At 42.4% G+C, this 26689-nt stretch overlaps 2 protein-coding genes across 4 annotated transcripts in view; both read left to right on the top strand.

Moving 5' to 3' along the window:
• Positions 1-4153, top strand: part of kif21a (kinesin family member 21A) — a 65693-nt gene extending 61540 nt beyond the window's left edge. For all 3 annotated transcript variants that reach the window (XM_063197036.1, XM_063197037.1, XM_063197038.1), the window contains one exon: positions 543-4153. In XM_063197036.1, the coding sequence (XP_063053106.1) occupies positions 543-633 (91 nt within the window). In that variant the 3' untranslated portion in view covers positions 634-4153. The remainder of the gene's footprint in view (positions 1-542) is intronic.
• Positions 4154-11654: 7501 nt separating this feature from the next.
• Positions 11655-26689, top strand: part of cpne8 (copine VIII) — a 68082-nt gene continuing 53047 nt past the window's right edge. The window contains exons 1-2 of the mRNA XM_063197788.1: positions 11655-11829; positions 24824-24864. Of these exons, the coding sequence (XP_063053858.1) occupies positions 11708-11829; positions 24824-24864 (163 nt within the window). The 5' untranslated portion in view covers positions 11655-11707. The remainder of the gene's footprint in view (positions 11830-24823; positions 24865-26689) is intronic.

The following is a 26689-nucleotide window of genomic DNA, read 5'->3' on the forward strand; positions in this document are numbered from 1 at the left end:
ACCAGAGAGCCATTTCTGTTCAGCTTAGTTTCTTCACAGTTTGTGCTATTGCAGATCCATGTGGTTTATGGTTTGCGGCTTGTGGTTATTTTCTCTATGTGGCTATTTAGCCTTAAGTTATGTGAGGGTGTAGTTTTCTGTATTAACTCTACAACTCTTAGCTTGCTTCTCACCTCTGGAAAGCCATTTCTGCTCATCTTTGTTCCTTCACGTTCTGGCTATTTATGGCGTGTCCATGAAGGAATGCTGTTTATCAAAAGTATACTTTCTTTTACGCTTCCTTTTATAGTGTATCTACAGTATATAGGGGTATCCACTCTACATGTGAAAATGTTTAATATTCTATGTTTACACTACATCTAGCTGGCTTTTCACCACCTCAGAGTGTCAGCCACGCTCAAAGGAAATTTCTGTTCACTAAATCTGACCACAATTGAAGTACATTACAAATAGACAACTGAATGCAACAAAAATGCATTGCTTTCCTGTTTTACTGCAGTATATAACACCCTGGATTTTTCTTTCTTTCTTTTTTGAAACAGCGACCGGACTGTGAAGATCTGGCGTGCCAAGGGGTCTCTGGATGCCAGTGCTGATCTGATGGACAACACAGAGGAGGCTGCAGCCAGCTAGGCAGAGTGGCAGCCTTGTCTCAGGCTTATCCTCTCCTCTGAGGAAGGGATGCTGAGGGCTGGCTGAGCTGAGAATGTCAACAGGACACACAGCAGCCACGATTTGCACTTTTAAACCCCCCACCCCCCCACCCCTGCAGCAGCAATGGCAGAAACAGCAGCTTTTTCCCCAATATATGTTATTCACGTCTCCTATATCATCCTCGTTGATGTGATCCTATCGCTCGATCGATCTCGGAGCTCCTTGACTCTCTGTTGTTCACCGTGAGCTTTTCTCACTCACCAAGCAAAAGGAGTCCCATGCTGCTGCCTTCATGTTCCATTGGGTGTGGCCTCGTCTATTCACGAATGAATCTGAGCTCCGTTTTGACAGCTTTGCCTTAGGGTTTGGGGATTCCAAGTAGTGGGGTTGAATGACTAAACAAAAAACTCATCGAGAGTAGTAAACCTGCTTTTAAAAAAATGAATCATGTAGCTTCCCTCTGCTAATGGATCGAAGGCCGCAGGGTTTTAGAGGAGGTATACCAACAACTCATCGTTTCTCAAAGATAAACTTGCTTTTTGGAATACCACCTCTGAGCCTTGAAGTCTATATCTTTAGCGCTGTTAACGTGAAGTCTTGTGGCTGGTCGATGGCCAGTGTTTGTATTTTAGCTGATTGTCACCACGTTCTCTCAAGCCCCTCTGTCATGTGCTTGGTTGCCAGATGAGGCGATGATTTCCAGCCCAAAAAATGCTCAAAACCCGCCTGGAAGCACTAAATCCCGCCATTCTATTGATTTCTATGGCCTAAAATTTGGCGTTTTTTCCTGCAAAATGCCATTTTTACCTGCAGACGGCCATCCTAAGCAGCCCAATTTGGTTGGAAACTGCCCAATCTGGCAACACTTTGTGACAGTTAAACAGGAGATGGCTTAAGAATTAGCGGTGAACAGCTGCTACCGTGCACACCCACCCCTGCAGAAGACAGCCCTGGACAGCCATAGGGAGGGATGATTGCCATCACTGCATGGGAAGCAGACTGCACGTCGCGAGATGATAGCTTTTTTGGTGGGAATGGGCTGGACTCACCATAACCCCCTTACAAATGTGCCTCTGTGTGGTCTTGCGTTTGCTGGTACCCCTAAAGAGATGCTTGCCAAAGCTCTTGTCATCACCATGCCACGACAACAATGAAACAACGCCATAGAAGTAGAATACTATCACAATCAATTGACAGTGTAACTCATTTTGGTGTAGTAGTGTCACCTAGCTAGACGTTCTCCTTTTTCACCGCCGCACCGTACATGTACCGTAAGAAACTCAATTTGTGAATCTCCTGTTTGAAGTTGTCATTGCTCCACGTTACTGTAGGTAAATGTTAATCTCTCATGTGAACTCATATTTCCTGCTGCTCAAGTTGAACTCTAACCTTTGACCTTAGAAGGCTTCCTTTTTTAGGCAAGGCGTGGAGTAGTCCGAAGCAAAATGGCTCTCTTGTTCCTCTGTACTGTACATAATATTGATTGGTAGGGTGACGGAAAAGGAGCATTCCTGTGCCTGTAAGCCTAAATAATGTAGACCAGCTTTTGCATAAATCTGGTTCATGTAAAACTGTTGTGTGCACTATAGCAGCCATCGTCATTGGCTTTATTTAACTTCAGATGTGTCTGGGAGCCTGGAGCCTGTGAACTTGTCCCTAAGACACACTACGCTGTGTGGAGAAACGAAGCAGAAGCGCTTGCTGATGAGTGTAAACCGACAGAATATTGTGCTGTAATGGAATTACACTGTATCATCAGATTATATGGTTTGTAATTAATTACGCTGTAATGACAGATTATACTTGTACTATAATTAATTGGAAGTGGCTAACAGACATGAAACCACTATGTACGGTAAGCAAAAGGACCAGTCTAATTAGAAATTTCTCTCTGTGCAAGTGTTTCTGCTACAATTCTGCACTTGTTGTAGTAGACTATGGGTTAACAATTGTCCAAGTGTAGGAGTGAAGCTGTGTATGCGTGTACTAACCATAGGTCTTAAGATATCTTCATTCAAGCTGGAATTCATGCAAAACATTCTACATGTACTAAGACATGGGGTGAGTGAAGAAACTAGATCTGGGAGACAGACAACTGTCCACACACGGTTTTCCATCCAACTTGTTCATCATGTTGGAAATAATGTCCTTGCTGTGAAAACACAGAAAATGTATTTATTTTCATCTTGATTGTCTTCAATGCCTGCTGGTTTAGTATAGATGGCTATCGTGGCACGAAAACAAAGCTCATAAGGCCAAACAAAGCTCAGCCTGAGTGACCAGTCTCACGTAGTAGCTCCCTTTCAGAAGCAGGCTTAACTTATGTCTACATCAAATGCCTCTGTATCTCACTGGACAAAGCCACAAATACAGTAATCAGAGCTCTGAATCTGATAGTGACAGTAACTGGAAGTCCATCAATTTTAGCTCACTCACAAATGCCTGTGGTAGGCAGCAGTCTAGACGCCCCTAGCGGCCGCAAATTGAATCGCTTGGCTAAGGCAGACCATATAGCATATTAATTGAAGCTTGCCCTCTCCAAAGATTAAACACTGTACATTCTTCAGTGTTAATTCAACACTCCAAGAGTATGACCAACACTATGCGTGTCCTATTCAACCCCCTAAGTGTTGAAATAACTCTGTGAAATAAAGGACTTTTCACTGTTGAATGGTAGACAACTCGCTCTTCCCACTACAGTTCAAGAGTTTGTCGCCTGGCTTTTGAATGTTGCAGTTGCTAAATATTAACTCACCGTAAAAAAACATTGCAAGCCAGTTTAACATAAAAAAGTGAGTTGCCCTGCTGCCTTAAGTTTGTAAGTTAAGTCAACTCGAGGTTTAACTCAATTTGAGGCTTTCTCAAGTTGAGTTAACTTACAAACTTATGGCAGTGTGGCGATGTTTAACTGGCTGCAATGTTTGACAGTGCTGATGTGAACAGGCTGAATGGAAACCCGCACTCTGCACAGTTATACAGTATAGAGGGTAACACTTTACTTGACGCCGGTGTCATATGCATGTCATAATTTACAGTGTCATAACAGTGTCATGGCATAGGTATGCACGTGTCATAAATATTATGTCCAGGTTGATTTTGCCATAACCGAATATCACTTAACAGTCATAAAATGTTTATTACATGGCATAATATTTATGGCTTATCTATGACTGTGTCATGACACTGTAATGACATGCTGACACTGACACTGACACTGTATTATGATGACACTGTAATGACATGCCTATGACACCGGCGTCACGTAAAGTGTCATCGTATAGAGCACTGTAATCCCTGTTCACGGTGTAACGTCGTCTGCTTCATGTGCTGCTGCACAGAGCAGTCCTGTGTAGTGATCTGATTGTATTTTTTTTCATTTATGTGTTTATGTGTATGAACTTCGGAATCCTGATCTTTTTTTCTGTTTTAGTTTGCAGACAGCCCATTGAAATCTAACAATGCAAGTGTCTGATGTTACTTGAATTAAATGACATCTGTCAAAAACCAAACTTTTGTGACTCCCGTCTCCTGATGTTTGCAGGATATCCTCGCAGTTTGCCACACTTTTATATGCTTAGATGGATCGCCTGTGTTGTTGAAGTCCAACCTCTGGAGTTTCTGTTTTTTTGATAGAGGTAAATCAAGTATGGCAGGTAGCAGACTTCACTCAGGTTTCTTGATTACTTTTGAGGGTGCTGGCCCAAATAAAATACTTAGAATCAAAGAGAACGGGGCGCCCTTGCATCAAACTGATTTCTTTATTTTTGTGCACACTGAGGAAGACACACGCCGAAACGCGTCCGTGCACAAAAATAAAGAAAACAGTTTGATGCAAGGTGTTCCACTTCTCTTTGATTCTTGAGCAAGGTAAAATCATGCAAATAGATCCGTTTACTAACATTTAAATATGTGATTACGTCTGCACTAGAACTCCCCTGTGCTACTCTCTAATCTGTTATACAAGTATTTCATGTTGTGAGAACAGCTGCACCACATACTGTGCAGCTACACCCAATACAATAACATCAAGTGATACTGAGTATCACTTCTCCAGCAAGATCTCTATAATTGAAATGTCAAACTATTTCAATGTGTAGTCAGGGGGCTCTGGCATACTTGTAATAATAATATATTAACCGTGTTATTAAGAAGGTGGGTTCAAATCTGCATGCTTAAAAAAAATCAAGTCAAGTGAAGAGATCATCCTAATAGGATCACCACACTTCACAACTGTGACAAAGACAAGTTGAACTGTGAGAGAAAGAGAGCAAACTGCTTTTCTTGCTGTTACACAAGACTCAGGGGGCTGCCACTAGAGGGCATTAGTGACACCAAACATCAATCAAGTTCACTTACAATGTTACTCCTTGGATTTGGAGGCTTGGTTGTGTCTGCCTGGCCTGGGCATCAGGGCTGGACTGGAAATCTGGAATACAGGGCATTTTCCCGGTGGGCCGCCTGTCCTCAGGGACCGATACTGCTGTTGTTGCTGCTTCTGTTTTTGCCTTTAAAGACCAGCCTACGATTTAGATGGGGTAGCCCATTCGTCCATCTTTAATGCATCTCTTAGGCAATGGACCGCACCAATCACAGTATTGTATAAAAAAACATAGGGGCTGCAGTCTAGGACTGGTTTACGCCAAACGTGCCGGGCCGTTTTTTGGGCCCAGTCCAGGCCTGCTGTAGCCAGGCTGTGCCTTCCTAGTGACGCAACACTTTCAACGTTGCAACTAGTCAGGTCAAGAGCAATGTAAGTAAAATTCTGAGTTCCCGAAAATACGGGAACTCCTCCCTCTTTGTCAATAAGCAAACAACCATAAGCAAACCAAGGGAGGCAGGTCAACCATGCCGTTTGGGAAATGTTAATTGTTATGCTCTTGGTCAGACCAAGTCTCGAAGAGATTTGAATGTCAATGATAATCAGGCTGGGCCTGCTGGGCCTTCAGGTTAAGCGCACCTCTGAGAAATCATTTCCAGGAGATTGGCCGGTGCCAGTGAGCTCCTCGTTTATGAGCTTCGTTACCGCAAAGGCCCACCAGTAAGTAGCAGCTTTATTATTTGTGTGTGTGTGTGTGTGTGTGTGTGTGTGTGTGTGTGTGTGTGTGTGTGTGTGTGTGTGTGTGTGTGTGTGTGTGTGTGTTTGTGTGTGTGTGTGTGTGTGTTTTTGAGCGCATGATGCGATGTGATTTTGGTAATGTATGTCTTGGGAAAAATCTGTCTGCCAACCACCATGACTTAATGTCGCAATGTGCTGATGCGTTAAAAAAAAATGTATATAGGAAGGTTTGCCAGGGCATCCATTAAGGTATTATGTTCTCATTAATTTGTGTGTGTGGTACAGCAACAAACTTTTTTCATAAGCTAAATTTGCTTTTACATTGGACTGTCTGTGTTTGCTTTTAAAGCATGAGCTGCTAGTAGAAAACAATGTGGGATATGGAAGCCCTCCAAAGTAGGTATATACTATACACGTATACTGTAAGAGACTTCTTCTTGCCAATAGCTGCTTTTTCCCACAAGTATATACAGTAACTTGGCAGGTTATATTTATTAATGTATTTTTGGATGCCTTTTATGCATCATATAACCATGACTCATCACCCTATACTACACAACTGCTGAGAATTGTGTATTGTAGTTTTAGAGTAGAGTAGAGTAGAGTATCGTTTATTGATCCCAGGGGGAAATTAAGGTGTCAAGTAGCATACACACATAAATAAAGACATAAAGACATTGTCCACAAGACATAACACACATATTTACACATACAAATAATCATATATAGCTCACTGTTGCATACTTATTGCCAAGGCATCTCTCTCTCTCTCTCACACACACACACACACACACACACACACACACACACACACACACACACACACACACACACACACACACACACACACACACACACACACACACACACACACACACACACACACACACACACACCAAAAAAAATAAAGTGTAAAGTGTCCACAGTGTTCACATGTGCCTTAGCTAAGTGGCACATAGTAGCCAAGACAAGGTGGCCATAAAGTGTCCAGGAGTGTCCATAGTCTTAAGGTAATCGTAAGCTTGAGTTTATACTGTATACAGTAGGCCTACATAAGCTGCTGCCGAGTAAGTACACAGAGAAAAGAGATATCCATTTCTTCATTTCTTTTGGAATGAATCTGTGTATGCTGTCTGAATGTGGTTGCCTGCTATTGCCTGGTAATTGATCTGTGACTGCAGGTTTGAATCTAGGTACACATAAACTAATAGACCTGTCAGGGGATACCACTGTCTACAGCAGGGTTGAGCAATTATTTCAGCTCAAGGGCTGCATTGGGTTTAGAAAGTTGACTAGAGTGCCAGGTGTCACAGGTAACCTGCCCGTGCCAATAACAAGAAATTTAGTGTGCATTTTGTACATAATTTTCCATTGCATTCCTGCATATTGTAATGAATTAATGAAATTCATGAAGATGAATACAGTTACTGTAGCCTATGTACTTGGTTACTCTCAAACCTGCAAGGTCCTTCTTTTGGACACTAAGGTTGTTGGATGAGTATCACTTTCTTTTTGAAGAAAAAAGTCTTTCTTGCAAAGGCTCTAAAGGCCACATGAAATGGCTCAGCGGGCCGCATGTGGCCCACCACTGGTCTACAAGAACTGACTCACGTATACTGTACTACTTACATGCCTGATGAGGTACATCATGCAGAGGTCTGTTGTACTGTGTGTGGTGTGTAATATAGATGCCACATGGGCTTCAGTCCAATGTTCTGATGTGGTAATAAACCTCGTATGAAATAAGCCAGAACTGTGTCAGCTTAAACTGCACCTCCTCATTATAAATCACCCCAGAGTCTCAGTCTTTTAACTAAACAGAACAAACGGCATGCTGAGTGTTGTGCCACGGCCTGTTTTTACACGCTGATGAAAAAATAAAATATTCATCATATCTGGATACAATTCATCTTCACAAGTTTGTGGGCCCGTCTAAAATGGATTTTGTTAAAAGGGAAACAAGGCCATACATGTTTTTCGGTTGTTTTTAATCCATTTGGAGGGGATTAATATTTCATGGCATGCCATTAATCATGTATAAAGGTGGAATGAAATGAATTTCATGCTCTTGCTAAAAAAAAACAGGCTACTCCATAAGGTTACAATGTGGGACAGCAATTCATCACATTTCTATTGTAAGTGGTCATCAGACAAGGATTAGGCATGACCAGAAATAGGGCATCGGGCCATTTATTACTTTTCAGTGTAAATGAGCATTTCTCAACACCCCAGGGTACGTTACAGGGTGGGGAGAAGTTGGTGATGCTCTCAATCACAATCGGTGGAGGACTAGTCAATATTATTATATCCCCGAAACGCGGAGCGTCGGGGATGTAATGGTTTTGCGTGCACCGCCGCCGCCGCCGCGTCCGCCGCCGCCGCGTCCGCCGCCGCCGCCGCGTAAGGTCTTTCGTGTTAACGCGATAACTTTTGAACAGATGTTTGGATTTGTCCCAGATTTGGTGTGTGAATGCTCTAGGGCAGGTTCATGAACTGATTCGAGTTTGGAGGTCAACACTTTCAAGATGGCTGAATTCAAGATGGCCGAATTTTTGTTTGGTCCATAACTTCTGACCGGGTGGATGGATTTGTCCCAGATTTGGTGTGTTAATGCTCTAGGGTAGGTTCATGAACCGATTCGAGTGTGGAGGTCAACACTTTCAAGATGGCTGAATTCAAGATGGCCGAATTTTTGTTTGGTCCATAACTTCTGACCAGGTGGATGGATTTGTCCCAGATTTGGTGTGTGAATGCTCTAGGGTAGGTTCATGAACTGATTCGAGTTTGGAGGTCAACACTTTCAAGATGGCTGAATTCAAGATGGCCGAATTTTTTGTTGGCCCATAACTACTGACCGGGTGGATGGATTTGTCTCAGATTTTGTGTGTGAATGCTCTAGGGTAGGTTCATGAACTGATTCGAGTTTGGAAGACAACACTTTCAAAATGGCGGAATTTTCATTTGGCCCATAACTTCTGACTGGGTGGATTGATTTGCCCGATAACACCTTATTTTAATGGTTCACCATTTCAGTGAATCTACCATATTAGGTACAGTGTAATAACCAATGTAACAATATTTAATACCATGTAATACTAGTGTAATACCAGTGTAACAATATGCAATATCAGGTACAGTGTAATAACGTGTGTAATAGTATGCAATACCATGTAATATAGTGTAATACCAGTGTAACTATATGCAATACCATGTAATACCACTTACGCACAAACACATGATGTAAGTAAAAAAAAAATGGCGGTGTTACACTGGTATCACATTGTATTAAATATTGTTACACTGGTTATTACACTGTACCAAATGTGGTATATCCACTGAACCATTAAAACAGTATTACCATTTGCCCCATTTTTTGCTTCATTTTCACAATAGTCGTTTGGTTTTAAGCCTATGCACGTCATGTCACGTCTGTATGTATCATATACGTTTACGAAATGGTGGACGGGAGTGGGAACGATGGGGGACTGGAAGCGTCGCGTTTCGGGGATATACCTTAAGCAGTCGAAGGCGACTGCACAGGCAGTCTAGTTTTTCATAATACTACAGGGGGAGTTGACAGGCTTATGATGAGGTCCAGGGGGTGCTTATTCAGAAAAGGTTGAGAACCACTGGTGGAGATGGTTAGCTTGCTTTCATTGACTTTTCAGAAGAAAATTGTTCTCATGCTATGAATCAATTAATCAATAAAGAAATGATGTCTATATAGTGATGGTGTAACGGTGATGACGAAAACAGCCCAAAGGCAATCATTGCCAAGTCATATTGATAAAGGACAGTGTGAGAATGACAGGGAAAATAATGGGGCAGAGATAGGAATGGAACAGTAAAGTATCTTGGGTAGGCAAAGGGGTAATTCCACATGCTTCTGTTCTGTCATCTGGAGCATCAACGGGAGACAGACAGGAAATCTAAACTGAGACACCAGAGAGGACACAGATGCAGTGTTTCTCTTCTTTTAATCAAGTGCACAACATATGGACTATACAGTGACGTTTCTATGGATGTACCAGCTTCATCAGGGTCTGTGAAGATGCATCCATCGAAACGTTATCGTCCCAATGTTGTGCACTTGATTAAAAGAAGAAAAGAATTGCATCTGTACTGCTCTGGTGTCTTCTCTCAGGTTAATCTATCTTGGGTTAGAATCTCTAGGGTCTCCAGAATGATGGTATGACACCTAGTAAGCCCACTGAATCACAGCAACACCCCACCCACCGTTGTTGTATACCTGGACATGGGCAACATGATCTCCAAAAATTCTGTGCTCCTGGACACGGATGTTAAGGACACAAAATCCGTGTCCAGGAGCACGGATTTTGCCAAAATCACAGAAAACAATTCCGTGTCCAGGAGCACGGATTTTGCCAAAATCACAGAAAACAATTCCGTGTCCAGGAGCACGGAAAATAATTCCGTGTCCAGGAGCACGGAATTTTGGCAAAATCCGTGCTCCTGGACACGGATTTCGTGTCCTTAACATCCGTGTCCAGGAGCACAGAATTTTTGGAGATCAGGCTGACATGGGGCATCAGGGAAGGAGGGGATCTGTCTCAGTGAGTGGCTATTCCATCATAGACCATTTACTGAGCGTGTTTTACCATTGGGACGTGGGGAGAACGTGGACGACTCAACAGAGTTTAAAGATGCAAATACTGTATCAATTATAAATAAACGAACTGTGTTTGCTCAAACTTAGCTTGGGGCACTTTTAAAAGAAGGCCATTCACAATTCACTGATTATAAAGCATCTATTTATGTACCATGTATTATTTATTATGTCCTGACAAAACGTCCCTGAACATTTAAGTCCACATGGACAACAATTCAGTGACAAAGTAAGGACATGTTATTAACAGCTCTTCAGCTGAGAAATGATCCCCCAGTTTTAAGGTTTCACACTGAGAAGGCATGTTGTATTCAGGGGCACTTAGCTGTGTCCCCACTGCTCACAGAATAACACACTTTATTTCTCATGTAGCCTTAGTATCATGTGGAGTAGAGTAGTAGATTAGAGTAGCATGTATTATCAGAGGAAATTCAGGTGTCAAGCAGCATAGATAGATCCACTGTACACAATTCACAGTACACCATACACATTATTGGCCATGTAACACACACATACATACATTCAGCCTTGGCAGAGATCATGCATGCACGCACGCACGCACGCACGCACCCGCGCACACGCACACACACACACACACACACACACACACACACACACACACACACACACACACACACACACACACACACACACACACACACACACAGATAGACCAGCAGCTGAGGATGGTAAAGTGTATAAGGGTGGGTCATCACAGTGTGAGCTGCAAAAAATAAACATAGGCTATAAATATGTAAATATGATTTGACTACAAGAAAGACAGACAAAATTGACACAATTTTGGCATACTTTGCCATGCTGTGCCAAAGGTGCTTGGCAGAGCTGTGACTTGACATATTAAATTGACATATCAAGACGAGAAAAGCTATTTCTGGAATGTATAACTTATCTGAACTACTGCTGCTGGGTTGTGCAATAATTCGCCTCATTCCACTTCACCATGAATCCCGTTGAGGAGGATATAGTGTCTGTCTGCAGAAATCATTCAGCTCCGTGTCTGTAGAGACCTCGGCAAAACATTACTAAAGAGGACGGTGGGAGACGCATAGTAGGACCAACCAAGTATCTTTTTTCAGTTTCATTTTTTCAATGATATATTTGCACGATATTCGAACATACAGATGGAGGACTCTTCAGGGCTGTTCACTGGCATTTCCCTGCTCGGCATCTCCCTCCTTTAATTAAGATGAGGTCGACTGAGCGCGGGTGACGTCGAGAATGTAGCTGGGTGACTTCCCCTCGCGCACACTATGCTCTGAGTCTGTCGCTCGAGCACTCGCCAGGTCACCACCATCATCCTAAGAGAGGATCTACATTCTACGAGATTTGCACTTGTAACTTGAGCAAAAATGACGGATATGAGGCGCAGCTCGACTATGAACAGCTTCGTGAATATGGCGTCTATAGGGGAGTTCGACCCTCTGACGGCGACCATTCCCGCCACCAAAGTTGAAATCACAGTCTCGTGCAGGTGAGTATGCTGGAGCACCCTGCAGTTATTATGCTGTGCTAGCCAAACAGAACCGCGGACATGCAATTTTAGGAAGCCATCGTGCGTAACGGTATCGCATCACCATGCCGTGTCAAGCGGCATAATCGTATATTTCTACACCGGAAGATAGCACATTACTTCAAATATGATTTCATACATGCTGTAATATCTCAGGGAAAATATGAAGAGGATGATGGAATGTACTGCACATGTCCACGCACCAGCGTAATATTTGTGCATTTGAAGTTGGATCCCACACGCGTTCCCTTTTCCATGCGCATCATTAAATTCTGTAAACATGTTTTAAGATTGGTCTTGTTTGCCTTGTCAAGTCTGTATGGAAAATCTATTTACCAAATGTCTGTACTACTCCGTACGCACGGTCCTCTACAACTGAAGCGCAGGATGCTGCCTGAGAGCTGTGGCTTATTTGTGCGTGTTTCGCCAGTGATGCCTAACATTGGTCGTGACATGAAATTAATGGAAAATGATAAGACATGATTCATAGATGGTACTGCGTGCGTTTCCCTGAGGTTGGCGTCTTACAGTGGGGGGTCTCGCTCGCCCTTTCCTCGGTCCAGTTGCGTAATAAGACTTGCGCTTGGAGCCGCAGCCCGAGGTCCACCGGAGCCCGGACATCGGGCGCCCAGGTGTATAACAGCTGTTAAAAATCTTCAGGGTTGAGCGCCTTTAAACATAGGCAGGCTACTGTATAATGTTGGGTATTGTCAAAAGGCGTCTCATACTTTTACCCACTGACAATGCAGGGCATATAGAGCTGTTTTCTGACGTGAACAATCTCATAGATTGAACACAAACTTGATGCAATTTTAATTTTTACCAAGCATGCACATGATCAATATCTCTAGTCCATGCATTTGTTAGTTAGCCTAGTTATTCTGGACTATTTTTGTAAGCGTTCTGGACTTCAATTTTGTCCATTTGAGAATACCGGTATTACAGTTATACCAGGGCTGTGCTACTATCACAGTGTATGGTTTTGTTGACAGCGACCTGCATCATTTGTAACTCCTCTGGTAGCGTCAGGTGTGCAAGGATGAAGTAGGTAGCCCACTGTATGCTGCATTATCCTCAAGCACTTCATTACATTTAGTAGATGTTTTTTTAAATTAAAAAACTCAATTAAAGGAGAATTCTAACCAATTGTAGCATGCAGGTGTAACCCAATGTATTACTGTGCAGTCCGTCCCCCTTGGGGCCCCAAACTCGCCACCACGTCAATGGGAGTCCCAGCACGACACAGCTGGACTAAAGAACCAGTGGGAGAGTCCAGTGCTACCGATACTGTATGATGCTTCGGGTGGGAGGTTCACTAATGTTCCACGCCACACTACTAGTTGGCCTCAGTTACACTCGGCCCCCTAAACCTCACTCCTATCCAGGTCACGGCACCAGTGTAACCCGTTGTATTACTGCACAGTCCGTCCCCCTTGGGGCCACAAACTCGCCACCACGCCAATGGGAGTCCCAGCACGATACCGCTGGACTAAAGGATACTGTATGAGGCTTGGGAAGGGAGGTTTACTAATGTTTCCCGCCACGCTCTACTAGTTGACCTCCGTTACACATGATTGCTGTAATATTCTCCAAATATCGTTCCAAAAGTGATTCTCTTTTACTCTTTTAAGACTCTAGTACTGTATATGTCTGCATTGGCTTGTGGTGTTATATGAGCACCCCATCTCTTGCTTCTGTGACAGAGGTCAGACTGTGTTAGTAGAGAATCTGATGAAGACTGTTGAGGTCGAAACGTAATCCTGCCATGAGATAATAAAATACAACAAAAAGGATTTTAAGTGGGCGGACTTCTCACTTTGAAAACTCTGTGACAGAGGTCCCCTCTATGAGCAGTCCAGCCCCATTTCAACTCATAACTTCAGAGCAGCTCTGATTTAGAAGAAAGACAGTCATCACCCATCCATCCACCAGTCAGCAAAAAGTTGAGATTTGTAGCTGATGGTCAGCCTGTGTCCTCTTGAGGTATTTGGAGAGAAGGGGTGCATTTCTCGAAACCATAGTTGCTACTACATTAGCTACTTTGTTGTTTGAAATGCAATTTCCCATTGGCAACTACCCAAGTTGCTAACTGGCTAACAACTACGCTTTCGAGAAATTCACCGAAGGATAGCAGCTTGGCTGCGCTATGTGATCTGGCATTGGTTACACCCCTAATAGCTCTCTCCTTTGGGATGACCCGAGGCAGGTGGCCTCTCCTTCTGTCTAGGGATTTTAATCGCAAGAGTTTTTCCTTTCTTACATCCTACTGAGATTTTGGCTTCTGTGCCGTCTGAGAATGTCCTAATTGGAACTCGACTTGATAATAATAATAAACAGCATGGAACTGAAATGTTTTGCCCCTCAGTGTAGTAACTCTTGTTTTGTTCCATTTATTTGTATCTGCCTTCATTGGGAGAAATTACTCCATGCAGAGACATAGCCTATTAAAATAATTAATTATGCTAACACTTCATCCCTGAAGCAAAATGGTTCAGTTTCAGTAAACTTTGCTCATTAATAGTCAGATTTGGCCCAGCGCACTGATGTTTAGATGATTTCTGTGGAAAAAAGTCTGAGGCAGGAGACTAAAGCTGCCTCCCATTTCTACCACTTCCACTTGCACTTCACCTCGTTTGGAGTGAAATTTAAAAGCGAGTCATTCCCTGGACAATAAAGTGAGAAGTCTATATTTCCCTACAGATTGGGACAGACTTTAAGTATTTGAGCGGTTTCTCACTTCAGTCAGTTTCATCTCACATCTGATGTTGGTCTCAGTAGATGGCATGATGCACTGGGGGTTGCATTGCGTCTGTCAACTTGCATATTTAATTATTGACTGACGCTGTCTGTTTGTACCGTTAATCCTGTTACCCATAATCTTTCAATTGCTTTACTGCAAACCGACTGTTGTTTACAGTTCTGTTCATTTTCACTACTTTTATTGGTTTTGGATTTAGCAGATATTGACATTTGAACAATGGTCTGATGTAATGTTTTGATGGTAATGTATTGATATTCCAACGGTATTGCAGTATTCCTAAACACAAATTCAGACTCTAGACACAAATAACCAGTACACACGAACCAGCCCTAATATCTCATCATCGCTATTATAATCATGGTCAGAGTGATGGATTACACATTTCTGTTTGGTAAATTTTGTAAAACAATTATATGTGCAGGATGTATCATGTCAGGGACATGAAACTGATATTCAAATCCATGTAGTTAAAGCGGTGTCTGACCAGTAACCCGTTAAGACACAGCGTTATAAATTTGCTGTTACCAGAATGGCAATGACCAAGTCATAGTGCATTACTAAAGGCCCTGTGTTATGTCATAGTAGTTTTTTTTGTAATACTATGGTACTTAACTATTCAATGGCTATTACAGCATTCCACTGGAGGTACGGCGTGCATTAAGGGGCTACTGACAGTGTACAGAGATCGGTTGTGTTCTTTTGTTACACGTCGTGAGAAATTTACTGTTTGCAGCCTGTATAGTTCAACATGACTGCCATTGTCACCTGCTGGTGTAGGCCTACTTGAAGTATTGTGTCATTCACGATACTTGAAGTATTGTGTCATTCAGAACAATGACGCTTTCCACTTTAAAACTGGAAATTGCGAGGAGGTGTCGTGTTCTTTTGTTGTCGTAGTGACGTAAAACACAACAGAGACGACGTTTATCCTGACGGTGTTGTTAGTGGGCATGTCTGAAACTGCCAAACATACTGTACGATTAACCATTTTGTGATTCATATTTGGTGGGCTTGTGCATTTTAGCATTAGCGTTTTACCCTGCCATTCACAATACTTACGCTGCCTATAAAAAATAGCGTCCGTTTTTGAGAGAAAAAAAATGTCATGTTGAAAAGGTCAAAGGTCATCTCATCTAGGCAGCTCATGTATCAAAATATTCTACGAGTGGCCCAGAGGAAAGTACCACATGGTGGGGTGATTATGTGTGTTTTTCATGTCAGCGTTTGGTGTTTCCCATAATTCCCATAGCATGTGAATGCCACATTATGGCCGCCATGTCTCGAGTGAAAAGAGAGCAGTGTGTGTGTGTGTGTGTGTGTGTGTGTGTGTGTGTGTGTGTGTGTGTGTGTGTGTGTGTGTGTGTGTGTGTGTGTGTGAGAGAGAGAGAGAGAGAGAGAGAGTGAAAAGAGAGAGTGTGTCAGGTGTGTCTGTGTGTGTGTGTGCGTGTGTGTGTGTGTGTGCGTGTGTGTGTGTGTGTGTGTGTGTGTGTGTGTGTGTGTGTGTGTGTGTGTGTGTGTGTGTGTGTGTGTGTGTGTGTGTGTGTGTGTGTGTGAATGCTGTGCACACACCACACCAGTAATAACTCCCAAAAGGTTTCTTTAAGCACAGCTGCTCCATTCTGAACCACCAGGGTCCTCATCAGTTCAATTTAGTATCCAATAAAACATATGGGGAGCTCTGTTAGCGTCCTAACAGCCGTCTTCCCATTTAGTTTAGTGCATTTTATTTTCACCTGCAATAGCTGGTTGCCCTCACAAGTAGGCAGATGTGCTCATTTACTCATTACTCGTTGACTGTTTTTTTTTAGTTCATCCATCCATCCATCCATCCATCCATTCATCTATATTCAGTCAGTCATCCATTTCTTTAACTTCACTCACCACATCTAGAGACATGCAATATCTGCATGCGTCCGTCACGGATCAGTGCATCGACCCTTCTCAAGGTTTATTTTGAGTCCTTCACCCGCCGCATTGATCAGGACTGAAGGTCATTTCCCCCCGGGGCCTCGTCTTTAAGCGTGGGAAAGTCTTTGGCAGTTATTGGCTATCTGAGGAGCCATGCTTTCAAGACGAGAAATCCATTGACGTGGGAGGAGCCGTACGCAGACCAAAAAAATCTGGCAGAGCTCGCACAGGTGTGCTGTGTAGCCTGACCCATTACCACCACTATGGTCAGGTGAAGAGAAAACACTGAGCATCTGATATTGTGAACAATATGATATCACATGATATCAATGAATCAATTAATAATCATATGATATCATATTGTCCACACCATCAGATGCTCAGATGAACCATATGATGTGATGTCATGTGATAATATTTCATATGGTACACTTTTTTTTAGCATTGCATCGTCTTTAGCTGTTTTTATCCAGAGGGATATCATATACACAATATTATTGAGCTAGAGAGGCAGTCCCCGTGGAGTAATCTGGGGTTAAATGACTTTCCCAAGGGCACCTCAGACATTTATTAGGGTGCAGAGTACCATTAAGCTTGGCCGTTTATTCCACCAAACACATCATTCCCATGTGTTTGGGATTCTGTACATGTAACGGCACACTGTATGTATAACCATAACATAATACAATACTGTAGGAGCCATAGATTGTGTACCATGTTTCAGTCGGCAGGTGCATAGTAGAGGTCTCATGGATCACCCATCACAGTTTGAAAAAAATCCAGCACACTGACCATTTCACATTTTGTTTTCTTTGATACACCACGTTTCGGTCCTAGACCTTCATCAGTTAAAATGGAAAACAGCGAAATGGTCAGTATGCAGGGGTTTTTTTTTCTTTTCAAATTGTACCATGTTTCAGTGACTGAACCATGATTGGTCCTGGCAAGGTCTGGGCAGCCTGCTCTAATCCCCCCATGAACACCTTGGAGGTCTCATGGAAATCCCATGGTACAGTATGCACACGGAAGAGGAAAAATAATTGCTTCTTACTGTAACACAGAGTAGGTACATAATGGTACATTGCAATGGATGGACACATTGACATTGTACATTGTGCTTCATGAAGTAGCTACAGTACATACACACAGGGAAGCTGAAAGGGGGGACAAAGGGGTCACTTGTCCCGGGCCCAAGGAGAGAGGGGCCCCAGAATTGGATCCTCAGTACATTGTATGTATTGGGTTTGGGGCTCTTTCAGATGTCTTTGTCCCGGGCCCAGTCAAAGCTGTCAGCAGCCCTACATACACAGAAGCAGGAACAGTAGAAAAGGTTCTTGCCAAGATAATTTCGCACCTCATTGATTTAAACAGACAGAATCAAAAAGCAATTCATGATCAAAATGCACTCATCATTACACTGGCACATGGTGTACAAGGGTGATGAGGTACAAGGGGTTCCACGCCATTGATTTCCATCATGTCTCACACATCTATTTTTTCTTTAAAGGTCTGAGAATGAGGTATTTACATTTAATCAATTCTCTAATAACAGCGCAGGGTAACCAGTCAATGTTGTTCGTCAATAGTCTTTAAACAGGCGCATGGTTCAGCAAAAAAGGGGAAGAAAGATAAAAACTTGTCTACAACCTGCCAGGCATGATGAGTCCTGCAGCCTTTTTTACTTCTAACACACACAATGCATCCAGATAACAGTGAATATTCCATCTAAAAGTTATTATAGGGAAAACAACATATCAAATATTTCAATTCCTAGATGGCGTCTTTATAGAAATTACAGTAGTTGCATGATGGTAGTGGTCCAAATGGGCCACAACTGATGAACATTTTTTTGAAATGGTTAAGGCACTATAAAGGTTATTGAAAAATAAGGAAATAAGATGGGGCCTGAGAGGCTGAAATATGTCTTCACTGAATTTACGTGTGGGAGGTGCTATGAGGAGGATTGATGGTGATGATGACGATGATGATGATGATGATGGTGGTGATGATGATGATGGTGGTGATGATGATGAGGATGATGATGTGGTGATGATAGATGATGGTACTGATGATGGTGGTGGTGATGATGATGATGATGGTGATGATGGTAGTGGTGTTGAGGAGGATGATGATGTGGTGATGATAGATGATGGTACTGATGATGGTGGTGGTGATGATGATGATGATGGTGGTGATCAGGGCTCTAAATTAACACACGCCAACCCGCCAAACACGGGTGAAAATTCATTTTGGCTAGTAGAAAAAAATACCTACCCGCCAATTTGGCTAGTAGCGCCCGAGTACAGTAAATTATGAACGGTAAACCGCTGCTCTGACGAACGTTAGACGGCGAGATTTCCTACATTACCCTGGTGATGATGATGATGATGATGAGGAGGATTGTGTTATGAGCAGGGAAAGCGTCATGTGGGTAGAAAACTGATATTCTGTGTTTGTGTGGGAAGGAAAAGCTACAAATTCGTAAGGAACTCAGCATGTGTGTGTGTGTGTGTGTGTGCGTGCATGCGTGCGTGCGTGCGTGCGTGTTTGTGTTTGTGTGTGCGTGTGCTTGGGTGTATGTGTGTGAGTGTGTGTGTGTGTGTGTGTGTGTGTGTTTGTTTTTGTGTGTGAGTGCATGTGTGTGTGTGAGCGCGCATGTGCATGCATGCGTGCGTGTGTGTGGGAGGGAAATGCCTCGTATGGTTAGGAAACTGATGGGAATCAAAATGGGAATGTGATGTTATGTGGAGGAGCCTCTGTAAATCTTTCATAGGAATTCTGCTTACGGCATGCTCTACCTTCCATCTCCTAGAATTGCCACACGTACTCTCACACACACACACACACACACACACACACACACACACACACACACACACACACACACACACACACACACACACACACACACACACACACACACACACACACAACACACACACACACACCTTAAAGATTGCAGGACACGTGGGACACACTTAGGCATTTTGATGTGACCGTCCTGCAAGTATAGCTTCTTTCTCCCTTATTCAGCTCTCAAAGCTAATCATAGATATAGAGACACTCCTAGACGTTGTCATACTGTATGCAAAGTGCTTTTTCCTTGTAAGAAGTAAAGTGATGCACGGAATAGAAAACAGGCAGGGACCACTAAGAGACGCGGTGGTTCATCTTAGGGCTGGGCAATATGACGATATATATCGTTATCGTGATATAAAAGTGTATATCGTGACCTTTCTCCTATATCGTTTATATTGTGATAGTAATTTTATCAATTTTATACAATTGAATATCATTTAATTACATTTCATGTTGTCACAATACACACTATAAGTTAATGTAACTGTAAAAATAAGAATAAAAAGATCCATTTTGAAGAAAGGTTGTTTTGCGACATGAAAAAATAAAGAGCAAATAAAGAGAATAAAAGAAAACGTATGTTATTGTGCTATATCGTGATATATATCGTTATCGTGATATAAAGTAATCCATATCGTGATATTGGTTTTTTTCCATATCGCCCAGCCCTAGTTCATCTCATGGATGGCTTAGTTTGCATTTGATGACTCGACCACTGCGAGCAGTATTCAGTTTGTTCAATTTCATGGTGCTGGCCAAAAGAAGACCTGATAACTGTCATGGCCTGGCCTGCGCAAGACTAAGAGTCATCACTGTTTGACTCCTGAGAAGTGGTACGGTATACCGTATGCAGTGGAGCTGTCTTGTTGCCTTTTTGACACCACCGGGATATTTGTGAGGAATGCCACAAAGCATCATGGGAGGGATGGCATGGTGAAGGAGCAGTGTGGGGTCTTGGGCCGCCCTGTGTCACATGCATGTGGCATGAAATAAGGATTTCTCAAATTGAAATGTTAAGAGTGCATTTGTGAACCGCTATTATAACTTTGTTTACACCAAAGGGTTAATGGCAAAATCTTAATCTGTAACTGAAGAATCCTGGTAATGTCACAGCAATGTTATGATATAGTTGAGTATTTTTATAGTAAAGAGTTGGATCACTGCCAATCCCAGCTTCCACAAAGGGGTCAAAAAAGCTCAGATTTTCTCAGGTTAAAAGATAACAAAATATAGCTGTTAGTATCATCCACTGGCGGGAACTGATTTTCAACTTGTATTGTGTTGTCTCTTCACCGGTATCGCTATAATCCCAATTATGAGTACTGGCTCGCTGTGACCCATTTGTTTGCCAGATCTGGTCACACATTATCACAGCTTGTAATGAGCTTAATGGAGTGGGGAGGGTATTGCAAGCACTGATAAGTGCAGTGCACACACACACAGCACAGCCAGTCAGTCAGTAAGGGGTATCTTGCTGTCTCCACACCGTGGTGTTGGCTGAATACCCTAAAGCCTTGTCATGTCTGTGTGTGTGTGTGTGTGTGTGTGTGTGTGTGTGTGTGTGTGTGTGTGTGTGTGTGTGTGTGTGTGTGTGTGTGTGTGTGTGTGTGTGTGTGTGTGTGTGTGTGTGTGTGTGTGTGTGTGTGTGTGTGTGTGTGAAAAAGAGAAGGGGAAAACTGTGAAAGGCACAGGAACCGAACAGCACATTTTGCTGTGTTGATTCAACACTGAGGTAGTAGTATAGTGTCTAGGTGTTGAATTAACACTACCAATTTTACTGTCCGTGTGTGTGTGAGGTGTTTTTTTTGTTTTTGTTTTTGGTTGTGCTGTGCAGTGAGTGCTGCTGACTCTGAGGCAGGAGTGTTATCGTTGCTGTTTGTAATGGCTTTCATATAACTGGGGGGAGTCCATGCATATGCAGGGGAAGAAGCACCACAGAGCAGCACAGAGCGAGTGGAGTGGAGTGGAGTGGAGTGGAGTGCTAGCCCTCAGCAACATCACACCATAGTCATATCATCTCGCTCAAGCACCAGCGGGCCAGATGAACTAGATACATCACTCCCTATCAATCGCTCAGAGATGTTTGGGGTGTTTTTGCATGACTAGTTGAAGGATGCACACATGCAGGAAGGGAATGTCTTACCCCTCTCTTTCTTTTTTTTTTGGAGTTGTTTCTTGCATGACTACTTAAGCGTGAGCGTATCACGAGAGTACAAAAAGGCGGCAGTTACTGTGTCTTATGTTTTGGTTGGGGATTTTGCATGACTACTGAAGCATATTACACTTTTACTCACGGTGGTGAAACCCCAACCCTCTGGATATACGTAGTTATCTGCCACTCTCGTGCGACTGATGAGAAGATTTTTGGATCCAGGCTGAATAAGTTATGTTGTCATTTGAGGTCTATGAACCACCTACAACCCGTACCGTTCCCACACGCAGCATGAGAAGGGATAGGTCATGAAAAGTTTATGTTTTAATGCAAAATTTGGCCGAAGTTCAAACTGCATTTTGCATGTGCACGGGGAACGTCCTTCTCAGTCGCAGTCTGGTATGCCACTAGCAGTACAGTAAGACCGTCTTAAGTAGACTGAGATGTCATGCCTTTCCTATGAACTTTATTCCTAACAACTTCTCTAATGTAGAATTCACTGTGTTCAATATTGTAAGTCTCCTTGAGGTATCTTACATACTTAGTCTGAATCTCTACATTTTAATGCACTTTTTGTGCAGTTTTTCCAATCTCTAGACATATGGGATCCATTTCAAACTAGTAATTCTAGGGCTGGGTATTGGCAAAGGGTCACAATTCGATGCGCATCACGATGCAAATGCCACGATGTGATACTATCACGATGCATTGCGATACATGTATTATTGCGATGCATTGCGATATTTACTTCATTCATTTTCTTTTTCAACCTTTGCCAACATTAAACAATATAAAGCATACAGAAATAATTCATATGCAGAATAGGTTGCAAAAGGCTAATAATACATTTTTAAAATAATAATGATGATGATTTGATCAGATCATGTGTTTGTTTTCTTGACTGAAGGGTAACAGAACTTTGAAAGGGCGTATCACGATACTGCATCCCTCATCGCGATGCAGTATCGTGACTCTCGTATCATGATTATCACGATTCGATTCAATATTGTCACAGCCCTAAGTACCCCCCATCCTCTCCCTTTGCTCGTGTAACGTTCCGCCTCCATGGAGAAAGCAACAAAGTTTCCCTGATGTCAGTCTTGGCAGAGCAACTTTTGCGGGTGGCTTTTCCCTCATTCAACATCCCAATGCAAATGTGATGAAAAAAATGACGTTTGAATTGTGTTTTTGCGAGATATTGAATAAGTCCTCTATCGTCAGTGACGTCTTGCCTCACACTTTTCACAAGCAAAAGGAGAGGATGGGAGGCATTGTATTGAGTTGGTCCCCTGATGTGAAGTGAAAGCGAGTGAAAGACCATTTGGGAAACTCCAACTCCCATTGTCATTGTGACACAGCACTCCACAGCACACAAGTGAACACTGCACACAACGAAATTGCATTTATGCCTCACCCGTGCAAGAGGGCAGCCCTCAGTGTCTCCCCTAGGGAGCAGTGCGGCGGGACGGTACCATACACAGGGTACCTCAGTCATGGAGGAGGATGTGCCTATATTACCAGACTCTGAGACACAATAGGCTCTTTTCCACTGGCAGTTTTCTGGTAGGCCTACAGCTCGACACAGCGCGACTCGGCCACCACTTTTTGCTTTTCGAATAGGACAATCATGAAACAAAAAGTGGCGGCTGAGTTGCACTGTGTCAAGCTGTAGGCCTACCAGAAAACCGCCAGTGGAAAAGAGGCAAATGTAATGTACTTAAGCTTTTAGAAACTTGTCACAGACCACACCCTGAGAAAGGCCTAGTAAGTACAGCCAAAACCAAAGTCAGCGTTTTTGGCAATTAGACGTTTTCCTATTTCATTAAAGGGTCTACTTGATATATATTGACTTTGCTCAAGAGTGCCCAAACTTGGCCAATTTTCCAGAACACTTTTAAAATCTTTAGTATGATTTACTCCAAGGGCACCTCATGCTCTGTAATGGTGTACTGTAACTTACCTCCTAATAGTCTCAGCACTCAGCTTTTCTTCCGTGTTATGTTTTCTTTTTTTCTTTTTTTAAAGATTTTTTTTTGTCTTTATTGATGACAGGATAGTATGAGAGGTGGACAGGAAGCGAATGGGGAGAGAGATGGGGAGGGGTCGGCAAATGACCCAGACCGGGAATCGAACCCAGGTTGGCCGCATGGAAGACGAGTGCCCTACCGGTTGGCCATGGCAGGGCCCAGTGTTGTGTTTTCTAGTCATCTGATAGCCGTGGTTGATATGCGTAACTTTTGCTTATGAACTTATGTGTTCTAGTAAGAAGAGTACAGTCGGTAAAAAGGAGAAGCACAAAAATGAGAACAAAACAGTAAAAATAAGATATCTTATTCATTTTAAGGGAACAAGAAATGTGGGGCGATATCTTGGCCTTGGAAAACATACAGTGCTACAGCTAATAATGTATTATGTTGATTGTGATAACATAGGCATTGTGAGGCTGACAGTAGATAAGTAAGACAAACAATTGCTTGTAAGGCGAGGTTCAAAACACATGATTACTGATTATTATGGAATGCAACATTTCAGACGGCTGGCATGGAGTATGACACATTTAAGAGGTCAGGCTGCCTCCTGTAGATCTTTCATGGTTTTGAAATTATATTTTGTGTGGAAATATTGTAGGAACGTCATTGAATGCTTGTTCTAGTATGTACTTTAAGAACTATGACGACTTGGAATGGCTTATAGAACCCCCCCTTATAGAACACTCTAAGGCAGGGTTTCCCAAAGTGGGGTGCGTACACACCTGGGAGTGCACAGCCTGCCATAAGGAGGTGCATGAGCTGAATAGAGCAATGACTGATATGTGTGTTTTTATACAGAATTCATGAACATTATGTAGTTTTTAATTGTTTGGTGAATTGTATGCTTGAAGGGTCCATCTCAAGTGTAATTTATAACTCCTAGACTTGTAATAATGGCAGAAATAACATCAGGGCTATTGGAAATGAGGATTGCCCAAAATGTGCCGCTGTGCAACATTCGCTTAGGGGGTGCGCGAACGACATTGAAATGTAAAAGGGGGTGCGCAGGGGGGGAAGTTTGGGACCAGCTTAGCTCAACAGCTCATATGATAACAATTGGATGTCACACTAGTATACCAATATATTGAAAAACAGACAATGATGTGTGGAAGAAAGTTACTTTGACTGTTATCACACATATAGCCTGTTAAAACTAAACTAAGCTTTTGATAGAATATTTTATTCCCACACGTAAGTAGTCCCAACACAATAATAACGATGCCTTGTCTTTTTTTATCTCCACAGAAATCTTCTGGACAGAGACACATTTTCCAAATCTGATCCAAGTAAGGCTTGATATTTTACTATTTTGATCATGTTTTCTGTGCCCAGAAAATGTTATGGGTAGGGTAGGGTAAGGTACTGTAATAGCATTACCTTTGAATAATTTTGTCTGACTGGGAAGCACAACTATCAGACCATTTCAATCATATCGACTGTAATCTTTGTGTTATCTTGAATCTTTTTTTTTTACTGATGTAAGGTTGAGTAGTAGCTGATATTAAGATCCAGTGTGCCCCTAGCCTTGGTTGCTGAAGAGAAAAGCACACACGAGAGTGGGTGGATGTTTGTGTACATTCATGTGTAAGAAATATCTAGTTGTTATGCATGTGCTTATTTGAGTGGGTGGAGCGTGTGTGCGTGAGTGTTTGTGTGTGTGCGCATGTGTGCATGTGTTCCTGTGTTCCTGTGTGCATATGTGCACAGGCAGGGTGCACATGTGTGTGTGTGTCTATATGTGCGGTGTGTGTGTGTGTGTGTGTGTGTGTGTGTGTGTGTGTGTGTGTGTGTGCGTGTGTGGGTGCGTGTGTGTGTGTGTGTGTGTGTGTGTGTGTGTGTGTGTGTGTGTGTGTGTGTGTGTGTGTGTGTGTGTGTGTGTGTGTGTGTGTGTGTGTGTGTGTGTGTGTGTGTGCCGGTGTGTGTGGGTGCGTGTGTGTGTGTGTGTGTGTGTGTGTATTTGTACATGTGTGTGTCTTTGTGTACTCGCTCTGAACCCTCTGATACATACCTTTGTTATAATGGTTGTCTGTGTCAACAGCCTGCGCTGCCAGTTTTAATGAAATGGTCTGTCCAGATTCTGTTTTGCATCACAATGTTCACTCTATATGCCCAAGCAATTTCATTACTTCACAAAACACACTCTATACCACTATAAATCTTTGAAAGCATCTTGGGTTGATATTTTTTCCAATGAGAAATACTCTTCCAAACCAGTGGGTATTAAAATTTGACCTTCTCTACTTGAGATTTGTTTTTGTTTTTGTTATTGTTTTTTTTTGTGTGAGTGCGTATTTGGATGTTTACTTGGTCCTGAAATACAAGTAGATTTGCAATGTTCTATTTAGACTAGAAAATATATTCTTTCTCCATTCTCTTGACTTATTGTGTACTGTATATTATAGAGCTTAGTAGAGTAGAGTAGGGGTAGAGGTAGAGTTAGATAAGATTAACATGAGTGTTGACAGACACAGTACATCTATGATTTAGTACATTGATGTAGAATTTTATTGACCAAGTTATGATCTACTAGGGGCTTTTTTACGTTTTTGTTGTAACAGTTTATTTTACGGTGTCTTTAGTGTATCTACGGTACATGTAACATACATTATACCAAATCCCAATGCTACCCCTAACCTTAAATAATAAAAAACTTAAAATGCTCTGTTCCACATTATTACGCAAAATAGTTTTGTAGTGTTGTAATCCAAATTTCTTTCTTTTTTCCCATTTACATCAAAACAGTTGGAATTTGGTACCTTCTAAATTACATTTCAATCTTCAATACTTGGTGATAAGCTCTTTGTCTTAGTAACTGGAATGCTCCATTTAACATTGAAATAAATGGCAGGGCATTGCATGGGAGTTATGGAAGCCCAGATATCCTTGATGCTTTGCTCTCAGCTGTTTTCGTTTGTTTGGTCTGGTGACCCACACTTCACTCTTCAATATGCCCGTAGATTTCCATGCCACTTTTAGGTGCTTTGGTGGTATCGACATTCTAACGCACCAGACATAAAACCCCATTGAAAATGAATGGGATGTTATGTCTGGTGAGTTAGAATGTCATCACCTCCAAAGCACCTAAATGTGGCATGGAAATCTATGGGTATA

This window comes from Engraulis encrasicolus, chromosome 4 (assembly GCF_034702125.1).
Source record: "Engraulis encrasicolus isolate BLACKSEA-1 chromosome 4, IST_EnEncr_1.0, whole genome shotgun sequence".
Taxonomy (NCBI): Eukaryota; Metazoa; Chordata; class Actinopteri; order Clupeiformes; family Engraulidae; genus Engraulis; species Engraulis encrasicolus.